The following is a 21,718-nucleotide window of genomic DNA, read 5'->3' on the forward strand; positions in this document are numbered from 1 at the left end:
TTTGGCACAGCCTCATTTTTTAAAAACAGGATAAAAACAGAGGGGAAAAAACAAGTTCCCCTCATTCAGTTAGCATATTTTTCTGGGAAAAAAAAATAAATAATATTTCTGTGTCACCTTGGCATGCACAGATCTATATAGTGCACACTCAAAATAAAGGCTGGTAATTGAAAACTGTCCTGGCAATACTACAGTTTTCCTTTGAGACCCAAGAAAGCAATGCGAAGAGTAATCTGTTAGTAATCTGAGACACTCCAGTGAGTGACTACAGTCTTTACACTGATACTGAGCTAGATTCTCATCCTATTGGCATCTCTGTGCCTCTGATTGATTAACTTTGGTATAACTCAGATCAGCATGTCACCTGTGGTTTAAACAAGGTGTTTCAGCTGGTAGCACCTTGGCTGGCTCTGTCCTGCAGAGTGATTCCAGCCAGCCAGTCTGTGTTGCTTTGGAGGAGGCGGTTGTCAGAAGTAGCATACAAAGTCCAAAACTGACCACCACCCACCAAGCTGCACATGGACTGTTAGTTAGGAGCCATGAGTTCCCATGGTTCATAATGAATGTTGGAAAATTAATCCAGCCCTCATCATTGCAGAGGCTGAGCTACCCTTTTTTATAATACTGATTTTATACTGCTGTTTGCCCACATTGCTACCCTTACTTTTCACCTGTCTTGGGAAATGGTGAATACATTTTGTGTTCAATATGGATTGGAGCTAATGAGTTCCAGGTTCTTAAATATATTTACTTGTCTATTTCTTGTCCAGTGGGAGATCGGCATCTAAATATCTCTGTGGATCTGTGTTCAGTGCCTTGCTGGAAAAGCTGAGATTCAGACTTCATTTTCTCCTTTATTCATGGTAAAATAACTCTTTCTGGGGTAAATCTTGCTTCAAGTTAATTAAATTGATGTTAATATTCCTGGTGACTTCAGAGGAAGACAGATCCAGCTCAATATGTAATAAAAACATAAGAGTAATAATTTTTCTAATACTAAGCTAACTCAACTTTATAAAGTGTCTAATGCTTTGTGGTATTTTTACTTCAAAAATATTTCTATTTAAAGCTACTCACCATGATTTCACCAATTTAAGTCGATGTGTCACTTAGTTCAATACTTTCAAGAAGCTTGAGTAATGTATTTATTTTTCCACATTGACATTTCTTTGCCTTGAGATCTGATTTTAAAAAATACTTATCTGTCACAAGCTAATTGGAACAGAATGTAAAAATGATGCACAGTTAATAAAGATACAAAATACGTAATCTGTCAGAGCAGATCTACTGATCACACTACGTAAATCAGCATTCTTTTGACAGTGATATGTCTGTGTGCTGTTACTGCTCTCAGAATGGGATTTAACCCACTAGCTAGCACGTTTTTGTATGTATGTCACGTAAAGTGGGAAAGATCTAATGGAAGATTGTATTTTTTACACAAATATATTTAAGAAAACTGTTAAGTTTGGTTAATTAAAAAAACATTTATGCAGATTATTATGTAAAGGTAAGGCCCTGATCTTTTCTGTGCAGGCTATATTCAAACTAAGAAGACTTCAGGCAGGAAAGTCACAGCTTCTTTCTGAGACTATTTCTCTTATACTTGCAGTGCCATGGTCTTACCCTTCTGGAGTGACCGCCTGGGCCAAATGTAACAGGCTAGCTTGATCTGTCATCTGCTAAATAGAGGCATGTAGTATGGGGACACATATGATGGAGGAGACACTGCTAGAGTACAGACAAAAGTTTTGCAGCTTCTTGTACAAGGGCACAAATTCTGTGAACTCAATTCCACACTCAATGATATGCTGCTAGATGGCAGCTTTCCAAATGTAAGTATATGACTGACTGCAGCGAGTCCTCTGACATGTGACCTCCGATTCTCTGAAATCCCCTTGGATCTCAGGGAAGCCACCAGAGATGCTCCATCATATTGTTCCAACCTGAGCTATCCATCAGTCTTGCAGGAGTGTTGTCAACAGTCCTCTTGATGTTTGTGGTTCTTGGAACTCCCTCTCTTCTGTAACAGAAAGGCAAATATCATGCAATTCTAACATAGCAGTCCAGCAAGTTTGGGGGAATAGAGTTGGCGGCGCATTTGTTAATCTCCCAAGCCTTCCCTTTTGTGGTTTAGAGTGAGACTCTTGGGATTCATTGGGGTGGGGAGAAGAGAATCAAGTCTTTTCAGAAGGCCACTTCATTCTTGCTCCCAGCAAGACTGTTGGGCTCAATGTGTTTCTGGCTTTCACAATCCTAAAGCAAAATAGATGAGGAATTAGGAAGGAAAGCACATAAAGGGTGGGTATGCAAACATGGTGACAGAGAATAAGACTCATTTCTCATTTAATTGTAGGGGTGGGATTCATCTCACAAATTAACATTTCTACGTTGAGGTATATACGTATGGCTGCTTACATGAAAGTAGTACCCAAGCTGCCATTGGGCAACAGAGTTGAGCCTCAGCTCTCTAACATATCTCTAGACATACACACTATAGTTGTCTAAGTCAGAGCCTGCTTACTGATTCGGTTAAAAGTTAGTGGTGAGAAATAGATACTTTCAGGGCATGATTCATTCCATCTTAAAGTACCTAAAATAGATAAATGACTCTTGCTTTATGAGTCTAGCTGAAGTACTCAGATAGGACGTGGTTAGGGACAGATGAATGCCAAGGAATGGTTGCATAGTCATTACACGCATGTCTGTTATAACTAGCACATTTATCAATGATCAGCCCACTGACAGCCCTTTCTAGAGCTACGTGCTTACTACCCACATCCTTCCCACTGCTGAATGCCTTCTCTGTCTCAAACCACTATTTTGTGACTTAATACTCCCATATGTATATGCCAGTCTCCTGTGCTTGCTTTATAAAGCAATCAAGTTTTCAATGGTGTTCTTAAAAAGGAATATTTCCTGACCTTGAGCTGGGTTTGTGTGGAATAGAATCTTAAGAAAAGGGATAGAAACTCCAGTACTTACGTTATGAAAGTTAGACTAGGCAGAAGAGTATGAAATGTTCTTTAGGAAAATTCCTGTCTTGGCAAAGAGAGGGAATGAATGATCTAATAGGTCTTTCCATCTGTAAGTCAACATTCAGCTTCCAAATTAAGCAAGTCTTTTTCTTTCATAGGCATTAAATCTATTTGTTTTTGAAGAGGTCTCTTATTAGTACCTTTTTTTTTTACATGATGAGGTAAATTTATACTTTTGAAGTGACATTTTTATCATTTGTACCAAACACATCAGATAACTTAGGAACTTCTTGCATGACTAAACACTCTTTGCTACAGTGTGCATGCTCAGTTAGATCACTCTCATTTGAAAGCCCATTGTGACTTGAAGAAGAACAAAGGATAGTAATATTTTTAGCACATATATATTTATCCCAGCTTGATAATTTGTAAAGGTGACTTAAACTCTGTCTGCACTGGGAAAATAATTTATTATTGTAAAGGAACTCAGGACAGTATGAGCTGGACATAACCCTGTATTGAAACTGGTTGGTTGACAGTGTAGACAGAGTCAAACTTAGCAACGTCTATTTTGGAAAGTGCAATAGAAAGCAAATTTCATAAAGTATATCAAAATTGGTTGGTTCTGAATCATGTGGATTCTAGTGTCTATTCAAGCAGTTAAACCATGGTTGAGAATATTGATTGAGAAAGATCGTGAGGTCTCTCTATGAATCTAATTTTGCTTGATATATGGGGTGTGTATGATGATAACACTTCTGATGGCCAGGTTACATGAACAGTCTTGCTGTTGCTGTCACTGGTAGAGCTGTTCTACTTTAGGGATGATTATGGGACAATTTCAGAAGTATCTGAAGAGAGCTGCCTCCCAGCTGTATTTGGAAACTCTTGTAACAAATCACCTTTGACTTGGTCTTCCCTAGAAGTGTTCTTGCTAGTTAGACTTAGCAGGATCTCCCTACCTCTACCCCCATAATATAGACAAATATATTGGTGAATGTGTTCTAACACAAACCTCATAATTAAAATGAAACAGTGGTAACATTGTGCTGCTATCCACCTGCTTTTTTAAATAGTTCACCTATACCTTTCTGTGTAGGCTGAAACAGAGCTACAGTGGATGACAATTTTAATCCATAACCCTTAAGCTGTTTAAGTGTTGGGTAGAATTGTATTGAAGGTCCTATGGTGTCTACATTTTTACTGAAAGGCTGCAATGGTTCTGTTTTGGCATTCTGTTTTGTCTCAGATAAGGCCTTAATTTAGAAGAAAAAAAATAAAAATACTGCCCTACTTCACTACTAGGAAGGATTAGAAATTTTTCCACTTGAGGGTCAGTTTAAGCCTAAATACCTGTTCTCCAGGATTCAGCCACCTTGACTCCATAGGTGCAAAACCCGGAACAGCTGACGCAGCCTTGCCTTTCTGTAAGAGAGCTAAAGGCCAAATGCTGGGTCAACCCTGATGAGGAGCTGAATACCAGAAAGATTAGTGTTTGTGTTTGTCCTAGAGATGAATGTAAAAAGCCTGAGATTTTTAGTGGCTGTTGTCAATCTGTTGATACTTACCTAGAGTTAAAGCTGTCCCTGGAGCATCACGCAAAAAAAAAACCCCAACTTTTTACAAGCTTTCTGTGCTGTCCTACTTGTAGCTGTCCTGGTATGTGTACAGCCTGCCTCTCTGCCTGCTGATCTTTTAGTTGTAACTTCAGATCATTTTGGTCGGGAGGTTCTAGAAACTCATTAAATAGTGTTTTAATTGCACATGCAGAATGAAGGAAAACAAATACGGCCTTAATTTTCTGAATCCATTACCCAGCTCCTTGATTCATTCATCTGGAGGATTGAGAATGCCAGTTAATTTCTTTTCCACAGTTACATTTTCCAAAATCATCAAAAGACTAATCAGAAGCTTGTAGCTAATATTTGCGGTTTGTTTGGTTTTCTCCTGTTGTTTGAACTGCTTCCAATATGTCCTGCCAGTGACATTTCTTCACCAAGCAGAATAAATACCAAAACTATAGAGAAAAGAGTTTTACAGGAGAAAGCAGCGAATGTGTTACACTGTAAATACAAAGTTTCTCAAAGTCACTGACTTCCTTCTGTAACTTCCATGGTAAGGAAATGACTGAGCTGGAATAATTAGTTTACTGTTTATAGATGTGATTCCAGTCCTGTTCAGTTTGAAAGATAGACTTACTTACATTTTTTTAATCCATTTTTTGCTATGAAAGATTGGATGGAAGAGAAAATCTAATCCTCTTGGGCTGTCTGCTTATGATATTGTTATTATTGGAAATTTTATTTGCGAGACCACACTGCATGACCCTGAGTTTAGTCTCTGGGCCCCAAGGTGTTACATTTATTTATAATAAAAGAGGACCTCTGCCCCTGAATTGTTTGCAATCTAAATAGACAAGGCAAAATTATCATTCTTATTATATAAATGAAATACTGAGGCACGGAGCAATTCAAAGTATATCTTCAGTTCAGCAAGCTGGCTTCAAAATGTTAGGCGGTGAAGCAGTATCAGTGCAGCAATCTGCATGTGTGCTAATTAGCCTGGATGGATGCTGCAATTTCATATTTATATTGCATCTGAGATGCTAGCTAGTTTTTACACGTACTGTTGTGCAGTGCCCAGTAGATGTATTAGCCACTTTGAAGCATTATGCATTGCAAACAGAACCAAAGTGATTTAGGGTCATGCAGTCAATTTCAGAACTGTGGTTAACTTCACTACCACTTCTTTTTTTCCTTCTCTTCTTCATTCTGTAGGAAAAATATTACAGACTCATAAAGCAATTTAGGGGAAGGGATCTTTGGAGGCCATATGGTCCAACTGCTTGCTTGAAACAGGGCTGATTTCAAAGTTTGATCAGGTTCCTCAAGGCTTTGTTTGAGAGCTTATCTTGTGAAGACTTTTTTCCCTGTATCTAGTCAGAATTTCCCTTGCTGTGACTTGTGTCCATTGCTTCTCGTGCTTTTGTTGGGCATCTCTGAGAAGAGTGTGGCACCACTCTCTCCACCACCAATTATTAGGTAGTTGTAGACAGCAACTGAGATCCTTCCTTAGCTTTGTCTTCTGCAGGCTGAACAAACCCAGCTCTCTCACCCTCTCCACATTCTCCAGCCACTAACCACTGGTTGGACTTGCTCCAGTATGTCAGTGTCTTTTCTTGCACTGGAGAGACAGAAGCTTGTGAGACCCTGAGTCCGTCTGAAGACATTAATCTGAACCCACATTTATTTGGAAGTGGTAAATTGCATTAATCTCTTCTAGAAGTGAGCTCCATTAGTTAGGTCCTGGTCTTGTGGAATTTTTGTCTCCATTCCGGAGTATAAGCTACCCATTTCATGGCTCTAGCAGCTGGTGGCGTATATCCTGATGAGCTGGAGCTCTTCCCTGTGCATACCTGAGGTGACCTTACCTAGTCCTGTAAAAGGCTTTGAAGATCAGGACGAAGACCTTCATAATGACTCACATATAAGCGCTGTGATAGAGAATAAGTGAATATCTGAGTTGGGAAGAGCCCAGTGAGGCAGAAGAGAATGCCAGAGAGAGGTGGCAGATTTCAAGTCAGTTTTAGTGCTACTGAAAAATTCCGGCTGCAGTTTTGCACTCATAGATACAGCTGCAAGAGGAAACTATGGATACAGATGTGGATGAGGAGTTCCAAGAGGAAGATGAGGATTCAGAATACTTGCTTCAGGAAGAAGCTTTATTCTGTTTTGGGGCATTTGGAACAAGCATCAGTTGGGAGGAGGCGACTGTGCTGCAGATCTGTGATAACCAGCAGTGATGAGAAGCGAGACAGCCCTCCTATGACAGGCACGTTGAAATTTTTGGTATGTTTTAGTCTGTTCGTCACATGGCCGTCACTGTGGGTATGCTAAGCAGAATTGCCCTGCTTTGAGGGAAATCACTGATTCTGACCTGACTCTCTGGGTTTTTTTATCAAGACTAGTGATGCACAGGAACATTCGCAGTGACATGACCTGCTGAGCTGTGCAGGCTGGTGTTTATTTTGGTTGGTTGTTTTCCGGTGTGGTGCTGGTTTTGCATGTCCTGTACACTTTTGGATTAAAATTACTTGATGGTGCATGTTGGTTCAGTGAGTGGAAAGGTCGGTATTTGTAAAACGTTTTTAGTTTGCTTTCATTATTTGTTCATAGAACAGTGGTTGGGTTTCAAAGTAACGCTGAGTCCTTCTCCATGGGTGCTGGTGACGGAAATGTGTATTCTCTGGGTTTTTTTGTGGCCTCCATGAATTTATACGTTTGAAGAATTTGTGCTTTCTGTTTATGGGCAATTTAGTGCTTTGGCCTTCCAGGGGTGTTTTCATGTGCATATGGAATCTATTACATATGATTTGTAGATCCTTTGTAGATTTTAAAAACAGTGAAGAACGGGATTTCACGATATAGGAACTATGAACTAAACTAAAACACCCTAAAAATTTGAAAACTGTCTTCCTAAAAGTGGAAATGCATAAATAGTTTGTAAACAGTACAGGCTGTAGGGGTTTTAACTAAAGAAAATTAGATACTTGGCTGCTAAATTTTGAGGTTTTGGAGAAACCCAAAACCTCATCATGACTGTGATCGAGTCCTCTTTGTGACCACTGAGGAATCTTAGACACTGGAGTCATGTGGTTCCATCATAACATTCGGGAAGGAGGGTTCAGAGAACCTCCCGCTTTTCCAGGCCCCTGTTTTTGTTGCCAGGATGGAAAGATGTGCTGTGGGAAGGTCTTGTGGTATACCGCTGTTCACGAAGGTGAGCTCTACAGAGCCTTGAAAGCTGAGACTAATGGACTTTATCCTTGATACAGATACGCTGGATCCCAAAGGGGGAGGAGGTGGATGTCGTGCAATAGCTTTCAAAGAGCTTTCTTTAAAACACTAATCTCCTGGTCGGCTTTGATAATTTGGTTTTAGCCGTTTCCTTGGTCCTGGACTTTTCCTCTTAGCCCCTTTGTCCTCTTTGCCTCTCCTCCAATTCTCTGCCAATCCTAAACCACTTTCCCTTGTATTTCAGAGGCTTTCCTGAAGATATGGGACATTCCTTGTTTCAGTCTTCTCTTCCGAGATCTTCATATGCTGTGTAGTTGTTAACAACAGTGTCTTTGAGGACCTCGATGCCTCTGGTGAGTACTATAAGGTGAAAAATAACAACATTATTAGTTGTTCAATATCTGTGGTGCCAAAGATTTTAAAAAATACTCACCCAACAATTTTGAGATACCCTCTACAGATCCTTTTTTCTGTCTTGGAATTTGGTCTCACCTTTCTTTCCATGTGCTTGGGAATACGAGTGTAGGTAATCTAATTAGCTCATGCCCAGAAGAAGCTCTATGTCTGTGTTTAGGGACCCAGCATGGGACAAGAGGCCATGGCATAGGATGCTTATAAATGCAGTAGATTTAGACCTGGATCACTGCTTGGTCCTTCCTAATCCCTTCCTGTGGCTTGTGCGTTTTGCTTTTGGTGGGTTTTGCGTTTTTATTATGGTTGTGAGTCTGCCTGAGGATGCTGGGATCTATTTTTAAGGCCTGTTGTTTGTGATGACACTTGGAGTAGATATTCTGTGGTCCCTTCTGAACTATATCTATTATGTGATTGAGTCCAATCTCCTGTCACAAGACGCAACTCGGGAACAGCTGTTCTTCCACCATCGTGGAGAGATGTGTAGCCCTGATGAAAGGAAGCACGTACTTATAAAGGCTAAAGGGAACCCAGCAAAGTATAAATTGCTTTTATTCATCAGAGTCATACCTTCTGATGTTCTGATTGTCTGAGAAGTCATAGACATCTACCTGGAGCCTGAATGAAAGCAGCCCTTTCTTGTGAAGTCAAGGGCCCCACTAGGACACCGTGTACCTAGAGTTTCACTTTGTAACTCCCCTTATATGCTCAGCATTTGCTGTGCCGTCCTTGCTGCTCTGTAACGACTCTGAGGCACATCTGGAATTAGCAATGTTCGTGTCTTCTTCATACTTCTGTGCCACTTAGCTCCTACCTGGCATTTTCCTATTTCTCAAATGCATTTTTAGTATCTTTCTACTGATCAGAAATCAAATGACATTCCGAGATTGGCACTGAAAAAAATCCCTTTTCAAAATTTGCACTGTTACAGACATGTTCTGATGACATGAAGTGCCTGTTTATTCTATATATGCTACATACAGATGCAGAATTAACTGGGATGGGAGGCAGGCTAAAGGAATCCCTGTCCAGTCCTCATTACCGCTTCTGAACTCATGTGAACTCATGCTTTTTCCTCACTTGCCCACTTTTGGGGGAGCTTCAGCCAGCCAGCCCCAGTAATTTGGGAGTGTCTGACTCACAATAAAACATACATACAATAAAGCAGGCGAGTGAACAGTCAGTCTGATCAGAATAGTGTGAAAAGCAGCATGGAGATGGTCGGTATAGTCCAGAGCGTAGATGCAAGGGCCACATTATCACAGTTACAGAACAACACAGCAATTCCCCAGTTCCGTCATCCTGACAAGTGCCCCATATAGATGAAGATCTTTTTTCCTGAATGGAATCCAGTTTGTAACAGATAAAAATCCTGAAAAAGCAATGTCAGAGAAGTGCAGGTTGGAATTAGATGGATACAGACAGCTCTTTCAGTTGGAAAACTGATGATGTTGAGGTTCCATTTTTATTTTTTAACCCAGAACACGCAGAACTGTAAACAGAACTTAGAGTCAGTGGAAACTGTGAGATTCATGTACACAGTAAGTTTATGAGGAAATAGTATTTTTCATCTATTTCGGGTACACTCATCAGAAGTAGTTGTAGCTCTTGCACAGGCTTTTGAATTTGTAATTTCACATCACAGGAGCACCTGAGCAATACATACATAGATTTTCTTATTTAAAACACGGATTAGGACGGGAAGTTATGAATTGTGTTGCGCATTGAAACTCAAGGTACCTCAAAGTGGCCTGCTGGAGACCTGCCGCCGCTGCTGCTGACGTGTGGGGGGCACCCCCGATGGGTACCCCTGCCCCTACTGCTGCTCCTCACCCCCAACAGAAACGGGTATACATTCACTTCAGCATGCACACATCATGCGCAAGTATGGATGCTTTCCTCCATGGCTGTTTGTAACTGGGAAAATGCTGATCCTCGCATCCGCATTCAGACCCGTCCTGGTCGCTGGATGCTTTTCGGAGCGCGCTGCCCGGTCACCCTGCCTGCCCGGCGTGCCAGGGCTCGGCAGCGGGCTCTGGAGCGCCCCACCGGTACCCCCAACTCCCGCACACGCCCTAAGCCCTCCCGCCGCTCAGACTCCGCGGCGGGCATGGTCGGACGGGGCGGGGGGAAACGGTAGCAATACCCCCGGGGAAGCGCTCCGCCGGGCTGCCCGCTCCGCCGAGCACCACCGCGCGGGGAGCCGGCGGGGGCCCCCCGCTAAAGCGAGCCCTGCCCGGGGGAGGGCAGCAGCACCCCCCGCACGGCCGGGGCGGGGCGGGATGCCGGCGGGCGGACCCGCCGCCGCGCCGGGTGCCCCTCACCCGCGGCGGCCCCCGGGCGCTCCGGGCGGGGGCGGGCGGCCCCCTCCCCTCCCCGGCCTCCCCGCCCCTACCCCGCATTGGCTGCGGGCGGCTGACGGGCAGCTGGGGAGGCCCCTGTCAGCCGGCCGCGGAGGGGCATGCCTGCACTGGGGGTCCGGCCGCGCCGGGGAGCGGGGCCGAAGCGAGCCGAGTCGAGGGGTGCTGAACCGAGCCGAGCCGAGCCGCGCCAGTGCCGCCATGGGGGTAGAGATCGAGACCATCTCTCCGGGAGACGGTACGGGACCGTGGGGGGTGCAGCCCTGCGGCATGGGGGCGGGGGCGCCCGGGTCCGACCGGCGACCCGACCCGGCGGGTGTCGCACGGGGCTCCGAGACTGGGGGGAGCCGCCGTCCCCGCCGCCGGGCAGAGGAAGGAGCGCGGGGCCCCCCAGTGCGGGGAGGCGGCGGGGTGCAGGAGGGAAGGCACGGCCGCCCCCGCAGCCCCCACCCCCGCGGGCACGTCCCCCTGATGCGGGAGAGGGGGAGCGGGGCGAGGCGGCCGCCCGGGGTCCCGGCGGCGGCGGGGGAAGCCGGCGGCTCCCCGGGCGGCAGCGCCGCGGCTCCCGGCGGCAGCGGCAGCAGCAGGGGCGGCGAGGGGGCTGGGGATTTTTCTCTGGCATCCGCTGACAGCTGCACAAACCCGAGCGCGGTGAAGCCGGCCGGGCGCGGGGGGCAGCGGCGGGGCCGGGCGCGTCCCGGGGCCGCGGCGCTCGGCGGGGAGCGCGCCCTGCCGCAAACTTTCCCCGGTTCCTCGCCCAGCCTCGCCGGGGACCACCGGCCATTTGTGTCAGCATCCCTCCCGGCGTGGCGGCGGCGCTCCGGCCGGGCCGCCTGCCTCCTCCCGGTTAAACGTGTGATGCTGGTGAGGGCTGAGGTGCAGCCCGGGTGGCAATAACCTCTGCTTGGCGCAGGCTCTCCTTTCCAGAGCCAGTTCGTGTTGTTCTGCTCTTCTGTGGCGCTACAATATCATTTCATAAGGTTTTGGTTTTGTTGGTTTTTTGGTTTTTTTTTAAGAGGACGTCATTTCTAACATACAGCCATATGTATCTATATAATAGGCCAGATTCATCCTTGGCTGATACACAACCGTAAATAATTTGTTCAAGTCGGTCTCAGCTTAACTTTCTTGGCCCAGTATCTTTTCTTTCTTTGTGTATGCTTTTAAATTGGCTTCTCCCTCTGTGCTGTTTAGCTCTGGGGATCAAATTCTTCTCTTGGTTGCACAGATGTAGAAGCAGAATACTTATGTGGGTGTAAGTAACGTTGCTGGGTTGAGAGTAGAAAGAAGGGTGGAACTTAACCTCATAATTGTACTTTCTAGCTATTAAATATATCAAGGCTGTCTTTGTAAGCAATATGCTGTTCCAAATAAGGTTATATGGATTAGTTCTCTTGGTTGCAAGTCTTAATCAAAATCAGCTGACTTTAAACACTGTCTTAAAACCACAGCTAGTCAGTGGTCTTGAGAATCTCTGCTTTTAATTCAGCTTTGATGTAAATTTATGTAGCTTCATTGACTATGCTGGTGTTATACTCACACAGCAGAATATGTGTCAGTAAGGTCTGATACTCCTTTTCTCAGATCTCTGTATAATAGTGCATCATTTGAATAATACCTGTTTTACCAAGGGTAGGATTCATCTCGCATAACTTTTCTCAGGTTAGGTGGCTAGTCTAAAGCAGTCTCCTAGGTTTTTTTCTGTAGTCATCTCCAGAGAATAATTCATCATTCATCTTACCTCTCTCTGGGTAGGCTTGGTTTCTCTCAAAGCGCTGCTAATTCTCCACTGTCAATAGGGGAAGCCCAGGAGACTGGCATATGATAGTTGCCGGTGTTTGAGATGGCTAAAGTTAAATGAGATAAATCCCACTTTGGGGTTACAGTGGTACCCTGACTGGATACCTATTGTACTGCGCTTTGTGCAACCAACAGCTAGAGATATTGCAGCCAAATACAAGCTGATGAACAAGGCTGTTCAGATGACGCTTGGAAGCACCATCTTCTCAATTTCATGTTATAAATCTCAGTTCATCATATTAGTGTGCCCTTCTACCATTTGCTGCTCGTGCTGGTTTTGGCATATAAGCCCTAAGTACATAGCTTATGTGTTACTTGATGTTTTATAGCCTGCGATGCACCCTGTAATGCATAAGTTGTCATGTTAATTCAAACTAGAGAGGCCAGAAAGCCAACTAAGATATGAGCCTCAGTTTTTACCTGAGTCCCCAGTTTCTAGCTTTCTGGCAAGGATGTTCCTTAATAATTGGTCTCAGTCATACTTTTAAGTTCTTCTGAGCCTGGGCCCTCCCCTGGCCAACATTACTTGAGAAATCAAGGTTAGCTGTTTTAATATGTCATTGGCACCCAACTGAGCCTGGAAAATCTTCCCCTAGCTTTTGGTGCCTTTGGCAGGTAAAATGCCAGGTAAAATGGAAATGGTAATTTCGTTTCCCAGTGGCAAGAAAATAATTTAAGCCTTCTTTTCCTTTCAATGTGAAAAATTTAGGAGGCTCTTAGAAGAACTCAGTGTATCACTGCTTTACTGTTGCCCGATGCTACAAAATTAAACTGCCTTTGTATGTGAAAATTTTTTTAATACCCTTCCCAGCTAATTAAAGATGCCCTTGTTAGAGCTGTCTCGAGTGAAAGGCATTAGAAATGTGAATACAAATGGAATTTTTTCAGAATGTCAAACTAGGATTTTATTTGAAAAAGTATAACAAAAACATTCTGAGATTTTTAAGGTTATAATCCATGAAGTTTTGACAGTCCTTTTGCACTTACAGAACATAAATGCATATATAATGCCCACATATATAGGGAAAATTACGTAAGGAAAATATTATTTGGTCTGACAACTAAATAGGAGCCAAGCTGGGACCTTCTACCCTAAACCATACCCATTCCTGTCTTGGACATTAGTGATTTGATAAAGCATAATCAATATAAATCTCAATCTGGCATTTTCCTCTTAAAAGATAAACCTACCTAGCCACACAGATTAATCAGAAAAAATAAAAGAATAATCTGTTACAATTTTAACAGGACGGACATTTCCAAAGAAGGGTCAGACGTGTGTGGTGCACTACACAGGTAAGGCATGTTCTGAATATTCTCTCGATACCAACTGCCTTGCGTTCAAGAGTGATTTGCCACTTCAAATGTGTTTGCTGTATTCTTTGCTTTGTTCTGTCACTCATAATCCATTTGATTATATTCTGATGGGTTTCCTGAATATTTCACTTCTAGCTGAACAGTTCAGGCTAGAGTATCTAGATGTGCATGCTTGTAGATTTGCCAAGTGTAGCGTTCAGTGGTGAGAGGTTAACAGATGAAGCTCTGAATCTGATTCTTTAAGCCATTATACTAGCTAATGAAATCAAGCATGAAACAGTGAAAATGCTGGGTTCATATTTTTCCAGCCTCTGATCTCCATACAGACAATTAATGATTGTATACATCTTAGAAGCATGTGTCTATGTATTGCCAGTAAAATTCATTCCAGATTGAAGAGATCAATACAAGGTCTATTTAACACCTACTTTATGGACTTGTATGAATCTTAAGTGGCAAGTTGGTTAATGGAGCTGTTTACGCTGCACCTTTGCGTGGAGGGAAAATGTCCTTTAAATCAGTTTGTAATGTTATGTTTTGTACATAGTTATGTAAATTGTCAAAAGAATGCAGAGGCCTCTGCAGTCTGAGTCCCCAGCTGGGAAGTTCACATCAAGAGCTGCCATTTTATGTGGTCTTTTCCTTAAGAAGGCAAAACGTAGGTGATGTGGGGATTGACAGCCTAGATCTCCAAGGTAATGTTTTCCTCTAGTGTTCAGTATTATAGGAAAGTTCTCACTGGTAACTGTTGCTTTCTTTCAGTTTTGTACTTGCTTCTGTAGCTTACAGCTGGAGCAAGGTGGGAACATTTTCCAGTAAATATAACTGATGAAGTAAACCTATTTGTATTTTCAAAAAGCTTTTTGATATAGATTCAATAATATCACTCTTCAGAAGGTTATGTGGGAGTTAATGCGCTGGCTTGGGATATAGGATGTCTGGGTTTAAGCTGCTATACGTTTGTATATTCAGAGTATTTTGATCTGATGAGGATTTCTAGTTTGAATTAGAAGTTAAACACATGGGTCTCCCATGTCAGTCTCAGCTCTTACAGACATTCCTCTGTAACTTACATCTGAAAATAGATGTTTTAAAACTATTTTTGTGAAGATGCTGAAAGATATGGTTCTGTTCCGGTCCAAACTTCAAAAGTTTTTATGCAATAAAATTGTCACCTCCCACCCCCGGTTAGTTTGAGATAAATTTAAATGTCACAACTGAAATAGGCAAGAAAATTTGAGGCTGGTGGCTCCCACAAAGCACAATTTTGCTGGATAACTTCAGAGAGAGTGTGAATGGTAAATGTGGAAAGATAACAAGATGCCGCATACTCTTATTGATATTAGATACCGTCTTAGATGAGGCTATCATAAGCTGGCTTTGACATAGAAGACTTTATGAAAACTCATTAAATCAATCTCCAGCATAAACTGTGCTTCCTCCGTATATCTTGCTATTGGTGCTATGCAACCTCTCTAACTCCCAGATTAGAACAGATATCAGAAAAAGCTCATCGCCTCAGTTCCAGTGCTGTTGCAATGTCTAAGCAGTCTTTGATGGTAATATTTTTAAAGGGAGCCCATGGTTAGTGGATAAAGTGTTTTCTTCCAGTGGTCTGTAAAGCATGTGGGAAAGATGACATATGAATGTCAAGTTTTAATTTAAAACTATTTTATCTGAATACCATATAACTTCTTTTTATACTGATGTGATTCCGGATATGTCTGGGATTCATCTTGAAATGATCTCTGTCTTATTTATATGATCTTATTAGGCCTCACTGTACTTAATGCTTATCCTCACCACACTCCTGTGAGTTCTGCTTTAGGAAGTGGGTAGCTAAGTTACAGAGATGTCCGCAGAGATATCCAGAACATCTGTCCTGTCACCTAAAATGAGAGTTAGGAAAAATTAAGACACCTAGGTGCAAGGAAATCATCCAGAAATCCTGCTTTCCAGACCTGCTTAATATTGGGAGCATGTAAAGCTCACAAGTTGCCTCCATGTTCAGCTTACGTGTCACTCCGGAGGTAGGCACGGATACCTGCAGGGAGGCGTTGTAGTCTGGGAAGTGAGGGAACTGTGCACTGACTGGACTCCACCATGACCTGGAGATCATTGGGATCCCCAGAAAAGCCTAACCTCACTGGAGTGCTCTAAGCACAGCTCTGAATCCAGCATCAAGCACAGCAGAGACAGCCACTTGCAGTCAAAAACACGGCCTGTGGGAGCCTACTTTATATAATAACCGAACAATTGTTTCGGACATGGCAAACCTATGCTCAGTTGCTTTTTCCAACAGAAGAGGGTCATAGCTCTATTTGCCACATCCTTAACTGCAACCATTACATTCTTGGGGAGGAGAAAGCTGAAATTTCCTGCTCCCTCCAGTTTAGCATGGGACATTCAGCAGTGAAGAATGCAAGAGCCATGGACAAGAAAAGGAGCGGGCAAGAAAAGGAGCAGGCAAGAGAGTGAGTAATTGGTTCAGGCACTCATGCAGGAGAGTTGAAGGAGTTGTATTCCAGTCCCTGTTTTCAGGGATTAATTTTGTACTTTTTGTTTTTTTTATCCAATGATTTTCCCATATGGTGGTGCCTAGTCTTGACAGCTTAGTAGGCCACGTAACTTCTTGCAGTGGCCCTTCCGCTCTCATACCAACGCACGCGCTATGTGGTGATACAGCTCTTTAGCACAAACATGGTTGGTTCCGTGATTCCCTGAAGAGCTAGGTTTTTTGCGCATGAGTAGAAAAAACATTGCCTGTCCACTAATTATTCATGCCTCGAGAGTTTCCAGCGAGGAGGAGGAGACTAGAAGGCGCTTGCTTCTGCCAGAGCAAGTTATGAATTTTTAAGGAGACTCAAATGAGGAATGGGCTGTGGGCTCTATTTTGTCTTACTTCCCCGTCTTGCCTTCCCTCTCCAGGAGTCTCATAGATGTGCATTTACCATGTGATGGGGAGTGATGGCAGAGAGCATGGACAGGAGGGGACTGCTGGCACTACAGCAGTAAAAGGCCTGTAGCTTGCTTCTGAAGCATCTTTGGGAAAAAGGTTTTTAGGAGCAAGCTGTCTGCATGAGTTGTCCTGGCAGTCCATGCAGAAAAAGTCCAGAGAGGACCAAAGACTGGTACCCTAGATATCTGGCAGAGTCCTGTGTGCTCATCCTCCAGGATCTTATGATTCATGCATCGCCAAGGTAGGGATTCAGCAGGGTAGTTTCTAGTCTGACGACCCTACACGTTCCGGAGAAGTGGGAAGTGAGAACTGGAATTTCCTCAAGATGAAGGAGAACTGTGATCGAGTTTTACACTTCTGCTGTCAGCGCTCCAGCTATTAGGCTGTTATATGTGGCAGCTTTGCCTCTTTCTCTCCTTGTTCAACTAGATGCATAATCTCAGGAGCAGACTTTGTGGTCTGATTCCCAAATGCATTGTGATGCCTTAATGGACAGACCTAAGTTCCAGTGGCAGCAGGAGTTAAGGTGCAACCTCACTAGGGAACAGTTTAGAAGGAACCTCTTAGTTTAAGCAAATCTTTTTCTTCCTTTTTTTTTTTTTTTCCTAAGGAGTGGTTCTTGGCTGCTTTACAATTAGAGCAGGATTTTTGGATTATCCTTCAGAAGTACCTAATTGCCCTTTCTGACTACATAAGACACCTTAGTGCCTAACTTTGGTACTGCAAATCACCTGCTAATTTTTCAGCTTTGCACAGCCTGGGTTAAGTACACAAATAGATGCTCCAGATCATTGCAAAAGATTAGATAGGAGGACTGTGATAGAACATGAAACCGAGTCCGGATCTTAGTATATGACAGAAGAATGTGGTCAGATTCCCGTATGTTTTGTCTTTGTTAAGAAATATAACAAATATAATAATTTCTTCTTATCATCCAGCATCTATGTTGTGTCTCAAAAGTTACCTGGCACAATATTAAAGTAATGAGATTAATAGATAAGGTGCATGGGCACCAAAATGCATTTCCAGCAGCAATGGTTTATGTCATGTTTTTGTCAGAGATTTCATTGAGCAAGCTTCTGAAAGCCTTTGGCAATCTGCTTACTCCTTCTGTTTTCCATCTGCAAAATGATAGTTGTACTTTGTCTGCCTCGTGTAGATAGATTGCAAGCAATTTGAGATATAAACTGCCTCCTTCTTCATGCCTAACGTAATGGCGTCCTAATCTTGACTGGGTCTTCAGGTTACATTGTAGTACTAATAGTAATACAAGTAAACAAATTACAGTGTCGTTAGTCCTGGAGTGTATCAACAGAATTGAGGCACTTTCTGCAGTTTTGTTTCCTGTGATTTAAATTTGTTCACTCTGGCAATGGGAATTAGCAGTGCACAATTTTCAAAGATTTATGAAGGTGATACAAAATGTGACTTTCAGTTAGAAATGCCCCTAAACAAAACCTTTGCTGAGGTTGTGAATGCTCTGTCTAGAGACTGTGGGATAAAACCTGCACTCTGGGAAGCTGAATCCCATTCATGGCCCTTCTGCTGGATGACGCTGTGCCCTCAAACAAGCTTCGTGCATACTGGTCCCAAATCTGCTCTTAATAGTGAGAGGGCAGCTTTTTTCCCAAGTTATTAGGAGCTGACATTCTCTTGTGTTGTCCCATGTGGCTTGTGGCAGAGCTGAATTCTTAACCTCTTCATCTTTCTTCTTGGCCACCTGTAGATCTGTGATAATAATACAATTACCCTTTTTAAGGAACTGATGATGTTCAGTATTTGTAGTGTGCTGGAACAGACTTGTTTGAGTGAGACTATAAAGGCACATTAAATCATTAATTACTTATTAAACTGGACTTCTATCAGAGAAGATTTTCCGTAGACTTTTTAGGCTGGGGCAATGGCCACAAAATTGCACCAAATACATTTTGAATGAATAGAACAGAATAGAATATTTCAGTTGGAAGAGACCTACAACAATAATCTAGTCCAACTGCCTGACCAAGTCAGGGCTGACCAAAAGTTAAAGCATGTTATTAAGGGCATTGTCCAAATGCCTCTTAAACACTGGCAGGCTCGGGGCATTGACCACTTCTCTAGGAAGCCTGTTCCAGTGTTTGACCACCCTCTCAGTAAAGAAATGCTTCCTAATGTCCGGTCTAGACCTCCCCCGGCACAGCTTTGAACCGTTCCCACGCATCCTGTCACTGGATCCCAGGGAGAAGAGATCAGCACCTCCCTCTCCACTTCAATATTTCACTACTGAGAAGTTGATTTTTTATTTTTTTTTAAATGCTTAAAGTGAAATTCCCTATTGAAATAAATGAATACTACTCCATTTATTTCAGCTGAGCTGTACTAATTCATTCCATTTTAGGAAGCAGGCTTTTATTTAAAGCAGAACAAGTGATTAATTGTTCTTTTCCTAGTGATCTGAGGACAAACTCGTATCATCATCTTTCCTGTATATTACCAAAATTACTTTATATTGTTTCTTTAGCTTTGGCAGTGGTGTAGCGTTGAGAGTTATGGTTGTGTCTGTGAAGTTGAAAGCCTCTTTTTTTTTTTTTTTTTTACCTTTTTTTAATAACAAAAGCATATTGGACAGATGCAGATTAACAGTAATTTATAGAATATACTTGATTTATCATGATTAAAAAAAGCATTTCCCATTTAACACAATACAAATATAATGCAATTCCCTTGAAATAATTCTTGCCAGAAAGAGAACAGATCTGCCTATTTTTCTTGGATCAGAATCAACCCAGTCTTAAGCATATATAGTAATAGCCGGAGATTTGTCTATACTGACATACTCTCAAAAAGACTAACGTAAATTCAGAATAACTTTACAGAGTGTCGTATTTGTCTATGAGCCTCAGTTTCTGCATGACTGAATGTACATTAGCTTCGTGTGAAAGCACTTTGTGCCAGGTGAGTACAGGAGTATGTTATTTCTCTGGGCCCGCTTTCAGAAACATCTATACCACTTCAGTGGGAGCTGTGCATGTGTATCTGAGAGGAAAATTGAACTAAGTAAGGAATTTAATCAAAATTCTTTGTCTCCAGGAAGCTGTCTAGCTGGATTTGGAAGAGGATAGTGAACACTGCAATTAGAGTTATCATTAATAAGAATTGTATTGTAACAGACATTATAATTGAGCCTTGAATTATAGCCAGCTAAATCTTGCTTAGCTAGAAAGAACTTAATTGTTTTATTGAGCATGTTCCCAAGATATATTATACCAGGAGAGTGTGATGTCTGTCCATCTTTTGGGGCCTGCCAATTTTCTGTATTTTTTTACTTAATCTCTTCAAATTGCCCTGGTTTGAAAGGATGAAAGCCTTTTACTTCTGCAGAGAACTTGGTGGCAGCTAAGCACATACAAGCATCCTTTTTCTTGGTGAATCGTAACTGCAAAAAGTAGTTTTAGTCCTCAGTGAAGAACGTGGTCTTTTGCTGCCCCTCAGAAATGATTTGCAAGTCTTAAAACTCTCTCGATAAAAGGAGTAAAATTCTCATCTTTGCTTATTTATTGTAGATTGGTTACCTCTGGAAATATTTTAGTGGCGACTTCAGCCTGATAGATAGTGATCAGGGTCCAGAAGCAAAAGTTCGAGGAGAAGAGATTTCTCCTACGCATTTTGCTGCCAGCTTAGTGACTGATTTCAGGTATATTACTTGCTCTTTCATTTTTTAAATTTGACAGAAAAGGGGGCTGTGCCTCTCAAAATTGTCATGAAATTAATGTTTGCAAGTACCATGAGACTCGCTGTAAGAAGAGGCTATTGATGTGAAAAAATGATTTGATGAATAAAAAAGGTTCAGAGATTTGTAAGAAAAAACGTAGCAGCTTCAGCGGCTGAATTAGTGAGTTTAAATTGAACATACCAGATTGTTGCCTGATGGAAAAGGATCAGCGTAACAAACTGTAGCCTCAAGTTTCCCAGTTGCTCCTCCTTTGCACTGAACACTGTGTTGCTGTGTACTGTGCCTATCGGTTTCACTGAAATTACTTGTGGTATTAGATGCTATTTAATGTGGATAAGTGAAACAGAAAAGGAGCTTGAAATTATCCAACAGCACTCTTATTGGCAACCTCAGCTGAGAAGTGATGGTTTGACTAAGAATTGGAAGTCTCTCCCCTTAAAGGTGGTCCCCATGGCATTGAGGTGTTATTTGGACAGCTGCTAATACACTTTGTGCAAAGAAAGGGAAGACTTCAGGATTGCCTGTTAACATAAACACTGTCTTATGTTCATTTAGGAAAAAGACAGGATGAGTTTCTTTCTTGCAGAGTAAAGAAGATTATAAAGAGATTTCTTCAAGATGACATACATGGGTACTTTCTCCCCTGACAGAGAATTCTCTGTCAGCATGAAACATGATGAATGATTTGGTGACTGCTAGCTCTGATTTTGGAGCACCTACTAACCTCTACAGGATTTCCTTTCACGGAAGGATTGTAGCATCATGCTCCCTTCCTATTGTGCATAGAAATGAAACTGCTAGCAAATAATTAAACCTCCTACTCCGACCTCACAAAAGCCTTGAAGTAGATTTCAAGATATTAAAAAAAAGTTCACAAAGCAGATTATGTAAAGTACCAGAGAACTAATAGTCTCTGTTCATCAAGTTTTTAAAAGCTCAGAACGGATCCAAAACAGTGCGTCTTTTAGAAAATTAGATTGCTGTTTTCAAACAAAATATTTTTGCTGGGTCCTCTTTGCACTTATTTTCAACAATCCCAGTGTGCCACTCTGCCTACTTACAGCTCATACATATATTTAAGGACTAGGACCTGAAAGGTTTGCATCAATTCTTGATCATTAGAATTCCAGGTGCTCACAAGAATGACATAGTTTTCTAATAATTTATGCCCCCAAAAATCAAAGAATTGCTGAAACAACTGTGCAGTGAATAGTGGTTGTTAGTGTAAAATGTACAAATGGTTACTACATCAGCTAAATGAGAAATTCTATCAGCTGGCACCAGTGATAGGCTTGTCTTCCTTTATTGACAAAATAGAACTGACATCACTGTATTTACCTAATTAAGAAATCTAAATTGAGAGCTTAGTTACCTTAGGCTACCTA

At 42.3% G+C, this 21,718-nt stretch overlaps 1 protein-coding gene across 1 annotated transcript in view; it reads left to right on the forward strand.

Moving 5' to 3' along the window:
- The first annotated feature begins 10,730 nt into the window (after positions 1 to 10,730).
- The window catches only part of FKBP1B (FKBP prolyl isomerase 1B), a 48,779-nt gene continuing 37,791 nt past the window's right edge, over positions 10,731 to 21,718 (forward strand). Inside the window, exons 1-2 of the mRNA XM_050893291.1 lie at positions 10,731 to 10,783; positions 13,594 to 13,641. Of these exons, the coding sequence (XP_050749248.1) occupies positions 10,747 to 10,783; positions 13,594 to 13,641 (85 nt within the window). The 5' untranslated portion in view covers positions 10,731 to 10,746. The remainder of the gene's footprint in view (positions 10,784 to 13,593; positions 13,642 to 21,718) is intronic.

This window comes from Gymnogyps californianus, chromosome 3 (genome assembly GCF_018139145.2).
Source record: "Gymnogyps californianus isolate 813 chromosome 3, ASM1813914v2, whole genome shotgun sequence".
NCBI classification, from domain to species: domain Eukaryota; kingdom Metazoa; phylum Chordata; class Aves; order Accipitriformes; family Cathartidae; genus Gymnogyps; species Gymnogyps californianus.